The sequence below is a fragment of the Sebastes umbrosus genome, chromosome 20 (genome assembly GCF_015220745.1).
Source record: "Sebastes umbrosus isolate fSebUmb1 chromosome 20, fSebUmb1.pri, whole genome shotgun sequence".
In the NCBI taxonomy this organism is placed as follows: Eukaryota; Metazoa; Chordata; class Actinopteri; order Perciformes; family Sebastidae; genus Sebastes; species Sebastes umbrosus.
In genome coordinates, this window is record NC_051288.1 from 10,370,569 (window position 1) to 10,376,363 (window position 5,795).

The following is a 5,795-nucleotide window of genomic DNA, read 5'->3' on the forward strand; positions in this document are numbered from 1 at the left end:
GGACCATTTTTGTGTCAAATTATTGATTTCTTAAGTAAGTAACTGTGTACTAAGCAGGATAATGTACAGCTAGCGGGTCATTTTTGTGAAATAAACCCCTTCAGGGCGCCCTGTCGGGATTTATTTCACAACAATGACCTGCTCGCTGTACATTATCCCTTACTTACACACCGGCGGCGTGGCGCATAAATGACACGAAAAAGGCGAAATACTCGCCTGCAAATATTATATATCTTTTATTGTGAAAGGTAAGAATGGAAGGATTGGATCTGGTCTGCGCTGCCTTTGTCAAGGTTGAAAGAAGTAATAAAGTTTGCCGTCTTGGTTTGGACTACAGAGCCTCCGTGTTGTTGTTTCATAAATATAGGCGCAACTCAACCGGTTCAGCACAACATGATTGGTTGATGCTTTTATTCGCAGCCTCGTTACAGAAAAAAACGTCACTTTTTTTGCCGCGTAATGTGTGAAAGTACTCTGGACAAAAACTATTGATTTGCAAATTAATAGCACAAAAAAAAAAACGCCACCGGTGTGTCCTTGTATTATGTGTGAGAGGCAAAGTACATAGCATTTCATTAACTGGATGAAGCAATATGTTTTTGTATTCAGGGGTTAGAGTAAAAATAACTAGAACACAGGAAGCCTCGAGACGTTGGCATTCACACCACAATTCAACATAGTTGTTTTTTGTTAAATACCTATTGCATGAGTGTACTTCTTCCATTAGGGTTATTAAACCATAACGTATGTAACGATGCACATTGGTCAAACTCAACATAATCAAACTGGCATATTTATCGTGACACATTGTGCCGACAATGTTCATGACTGTTTCAGCTCTTACTCACATCTCACTTGTCTGACAACAGCCAAGATATTCAGGCTCTAGCTCGAGATAGACCTTTTGCCTGGGCATGCAGGCAATGTGCAGTATGTTGTGGGTAAGGAGGCATATCAGCCACATGAGCATAACGAGTTCAATATTTTTCACAGCTAAGTAAGTGCAGTAAGTAGTTGCTTCAAGTGTTCAAATGATAATGTTTTTTTGCACAGCGATGGGATCTTTTTAAACCCTCACATTTTTTTACTTTCAGGCATTTATACATGAAAACTCAATACAACAAGAGTTTTCTAATGTCACACAGGAAGCCAAAATGACTTGTCACCACTGTGGTCTGAGTCTGGAGTGCAGGGTTGCAGCAGGTGATGAATGTAACGACAGAATAGGCTCAGTTACACTTGATGATTCTGCACCAAAGCTAGTCGACAAATGGCGCTTTGTTTCATGTATGTATCATAACGACGGCTTATACATACGCCGTCCTTGGTCTTCCGGTTTCCCTTTTTGGATGACGAATACAGACTACCGTTACCTGCTGGTATGGAGTTATTTCCTCTCACGTTGGCTCAGAATATATGTGCTAGTTGGTCATTGGCTGTAGTCTTTGCAGTGTGTTCGAGTGCAGCTTTTTGGCCAAGACAGGCGACGTGAGGTGACGCAACGGTCGGTCTTCATCGCCACTAGTTCTTTGATATCGGCTTGTTGCGTCCGGGCCTTGAGAGCGACTAACTGGAATAGATTTTCTGCCCAAATTGGCCGAAAAAAGTTAGCTAAATCTGCCATATATGCCAATTTTTTGGTGATTGACAATTCTCGCTACTCAATTTTGTTTTGGTAGCAAAACATGTTTTGAGGTTCAATACCCAGCCTTAGTTATAAAAAACTAAACAACTTTTGTAGGGTGACATTTAAGGCTGTAACTATGGTTTAACATTTAGGCTATAGTGTGTAGCGTTCTATTATAAATGTTTAGAAAAATGTTTAGAATTAATTTAATGTATTCTTAAAGACAATGATAAAAGAGGGAATACACACTTCTCTCAGCAGGTGGGTAGAGATATACCATGAATAAAGAAGAACACTTTTGATGTCTAGTGGTTCTTCATCAAGTCAAATTTGGGTCATTCGTTTGTCTGAACATCAGTAGCACTTTGTTAAGAAACCATATATGTGCTGCTTATGACCTCCTTTTAATAATCTAAGAGTAATGGTGATTGAGGTTGTGGGTGGGGAGTGTGAATGCGGGAGTTTCCACATACGCATCATTAAACTAAACTTAAACCTCAAACCTGCGATGCTGTTGTCATGATCACTGACCGGACCGCACCACTGTCTAAGCTGTAAGTATGATCATTTATGTTATTTATTACAATCCTGCTCTGCCTTTAAGAGGTCGATAAATTACAGAAGAAAACAGGTTTGAATCTATATTGAACCCTGTATTTTCTTTGTAGCTTAATATCACAGAGAAAAACAAATAACCATGTAATATGTATATAATATGATAGAAAAAAGCGGTTATTTACTCTTAAGCAATGTTAAAACTTTGTGATATTTTGTGTTACTTAAACTGTTTATCTTCACTCATCAACATTTCTAAATTGTGTATGCCAAATGTATAATTTCTTTGCGAGAGATTTACCCCAAACTACTAAAATATGTGTTGTTTTGACATAAGATTGTATATAGTATATTTCCCTTCATATCCATTTTCTTTGTCGATTTTGGTACAGGGCATTTGAAGCACCGATGGGGGCGAAGGCAGCAGGAAGTGTATTTTGGGCACTCTTTCTGGTGCTGTTTCCTGTGTCAGGTACAGGTCTGCATCACATTATTGCTGTTATTGTTAGAAAGCTCTTGGCAACCAAGAGTGTTAATCAAGCAACATTTAATGCCTGTGCACTTTGTGTTCATTTTTTTATTGCAGTTCAACTATCATCACCCAGGTGTGTGACCTACAAACACAGAGAAACCTGTGGCGTAATGGGCTCATTCGTAGAGTTTCCCTGCTCTTTTCCCAATAATAGTCAGGTCATCTCAATATCAGGATGGTCCAAAAAAGTGAAACCCACAATGAAACCTCAACCCTTGAAAGAGATGCTCGCTTATTCGCTGCGAATGAACTACCTTGAACGTGGAAACAATGACTGCACGATTAAACTTAGAGATTTAAAAAAGACGGACGCATCCATTTACTATTTTGTATACAATTTTAGAAAAGTTACAGGTGATAGCGTGACATGTGATGGTGTACCTGGTGTGAGACTCAATATTTTTGCATCTCCTGTGAGAATCCGATTGGAGAAGCTTGTTGGGGGACCGGATGTGCCTGTTAAAGATTGGACAGTGATGGAGGGTCAGAGGATAATGCTGACTTGTGTCTCCACCTGCGCTGCAAATCTGAACTCCAACCCAAGCTATATCTGGTACAAGAACAGACTGCAATTAAATGGCAGCAGTGCAAACTCCCCCTACATGTCTTTGGACCCAATCAGTGATGAGGATACGGGCAGTTATGTCTGCGCCATGATTGGCTACAAAGATCTCCCCTCGTCTGCTGTCAATCTCAAAGTCCAGAGACGACCCAGAAACAGTGTGGTGTCTGAAATCTCTGACGGTGGATCAAAGGAGGACAGTGTACCGACTCAGACGCATGGAAGTGATCTGGAAGCTCAGAACTCGGACCAATTCTTCAATAAACGCAAAAGCAGGTTTACGTCCTTCTCTGTAATGCTTGTAGCCAGTGTTAGCATCGGATTGGTAATTACAATGATGGTGACTTTACTAGTCCTCAAATTAAAGAAGAAGAAGAAGAAAAAGAAGAAAAAGAGGAGAAGATGTGTTGGTTCAGTCCCTGGGCCTCCCAACCCAGACAGTGACTTCTACATGGCTCTGGATATCAACTCCATGTCTGCTGACTATGACACACTGGACACAGTGATACGCAGTCCAGCTACTGACCATGTTTATGAGAACATACAGCAGCCTGGAAACTCCAGCCTGGAAACTCCCTGAGATGAGAGAGAGGTTTTACAGCAGCCCACCACCAGTTTTGCATATGATCTCCCATGTACTGTGTATGCATTTCATGTTATTTCCAATTTCCACTGTGTAACCAGTGGGCAACCTCCGGGTCTGAAAAGTGAAGCCAATGCAAAAATGCCTTAAACTTGCATTCTCTCTAATAGCCAGCAGGGGGCGACTCCTCTGGTTGCAAAAAAGTCAGATTGTATAGAAGTCGATGAGAAAATGATCCTACTTCTCACTTGATTTATTACCTCAATAAACATTGTAAACATGAGTTTATGGTCTCAATTGCTAGTTTCAAGTCTTTTTCAATACAGCATGATGTTTATTTAGTAAATGAACATCATGCCGTATTGACATCATGCTCTGGTTGCCGCCTGGTCTGTACAAAAAGTTCACGGCAATCAATTTGATAGTTGAAGAGTTTCAGTTTGGACCAAAGTGGTGGATTTCATGAAGTTTTGTGAGACAGTGTTGCATGAGAAGAGAGAGAAATGTACAAACCTGAATCTACGTGTCATTTTTATCATTTATTTATCTGTGTATATGTTTTTTGTAGGGCTGTCAATCGATTAAAAAAGTACCTTAAAGGGAGATTTGTCAAGTATTTAATACTCTTATCAACATGGGAGTGGGCAAATATGTTTGCTTTATGCAAATATATGTATATATTTATTATTGGAAATCAATTAACAGCACAAAACAATGACAACTATTGTCCAGAAACCCTCACAGGTACTGCATTTAGCATAAATAATATGCTTAAATCATAACATGGCAAACTGCAGCCCAACAGGCAACAACAGCTGTCAGTGTGTCAGTGTGCTGACTTGACTATGACTTGCCCCAAACTGCATGGGATTATCATAAAGTGGGCATGTCTGTAAAGGGGAGACTCGTGGGTACCATAGAACCCATTTTCATTCACATATCTGGAGGTCAGAGGTCAAGGGACCCCTTTGAAAGTGACCATGCCAGTTTTTCCTCGCCAAAATTTAGCGCACGTTTGGATTGTTATTTAGCTTCCTTGGTAGCCTCCTTAGTAGGACATGGTTGGTACCAATGGATTCCTTAGGTTTTTCTAGTTTCATATGATACCAGTATCTTCACCCTACCTTTAAAAACCCGCTACAACTTAAAATCTTAAGTTGCGTTAATGCGTTAAAGAAATAAACGGTGTTAAAGTCTGAGTTTTTTGTATTGTTTTATGAGAGTATAGGCTTGCTTATAAGGTAGGGACAGACACACACACACACCTTTGCACAAGATTAGGATCTGCCAACATGAAAAGGGTGTATCCAGTTGCTAAAACACATACCTGTACTTTTGTTTTACCAACATGTCATCACTGTCTTCTGCTCTTGCTTGTTTCCGTGTGTGTGTGTGTGTGTGTGTGTGTGTCTCGGTACCTGCCATCATCCGCTGTGCGTGTGCGTACTCAGTCGCTCCGGCTAATGACATAAGTAAGCAGACATGTTCAACAACGTATTGGTGCATGTAAACATTGTACGCTGCAGCAGCCCCGTCCCTCCCTCCTTCTGTTCCTCCAAGCTTTTATCTCTCCTCTTATCTCCTGGCCTCTAAATCTGCTCCTCCATCGCTCCCTGCCTCTTCTGTCTCTACTCGCCTCTATCTGTTTATCTGCCTCTCTTCCTCGGGCATTCAAATCCTTCCCCCGGTGCGCTTTTCTTTCCTTTTTCCTCTTTATTATAATTTTTTCCTTCTCCTCTTCTAAAAAAACACCTCCACTGGCATTTATGTATTTCTCCTCGCAACTCCATCTGTCTGACGGTCTGCCTGCCTTTCCAGCCATTCATCCACCATCACTCTGTTGCTGATGTGGTGTGATGGAGGAAGTAAATAAACAGAGCCAAAGCCAGGAATCCTAAAAGATCTTGTCTTTGCATGAATGACGGTAATTCATCAC

General features: G+C 40.7%; 1 protein-coding gene across 1 annotated transcript; it reads left to right on the forward strand.

Annotated features, from left to right (window-relative positions):
* Positions 1–2,774: 2,774 nt before the first annotated feature.
* Positions 2,775–3,939, forward strand: LOC119480002. Its single transcript, XM_037756060.1, has one exon. The coding sequence runs from the start codon at positions 2,825–2,827 to the stop codon at positions 3,854–3,856; it is 1,032 nt and encodes a 343-aa protein (XP_037611988.1). The 5' UTR covers positions 2,775–2,824; the 3' UTR covers positions 3,857–3,939.
* The last annotated feature ends 1,856 nt before the right edge of the window (positions 3,940–5,795 follow it).

Bases quoted from the DNA above. Each gene is read 5' to 3' on its own strand.
- LOC119480002 (XM_037756060.1), top strand. From the start codon at position 2,825: ATGGGCTCATTCGTAGAGTTTCCCTGCTCTTTTCCCAATAATAGTCAG.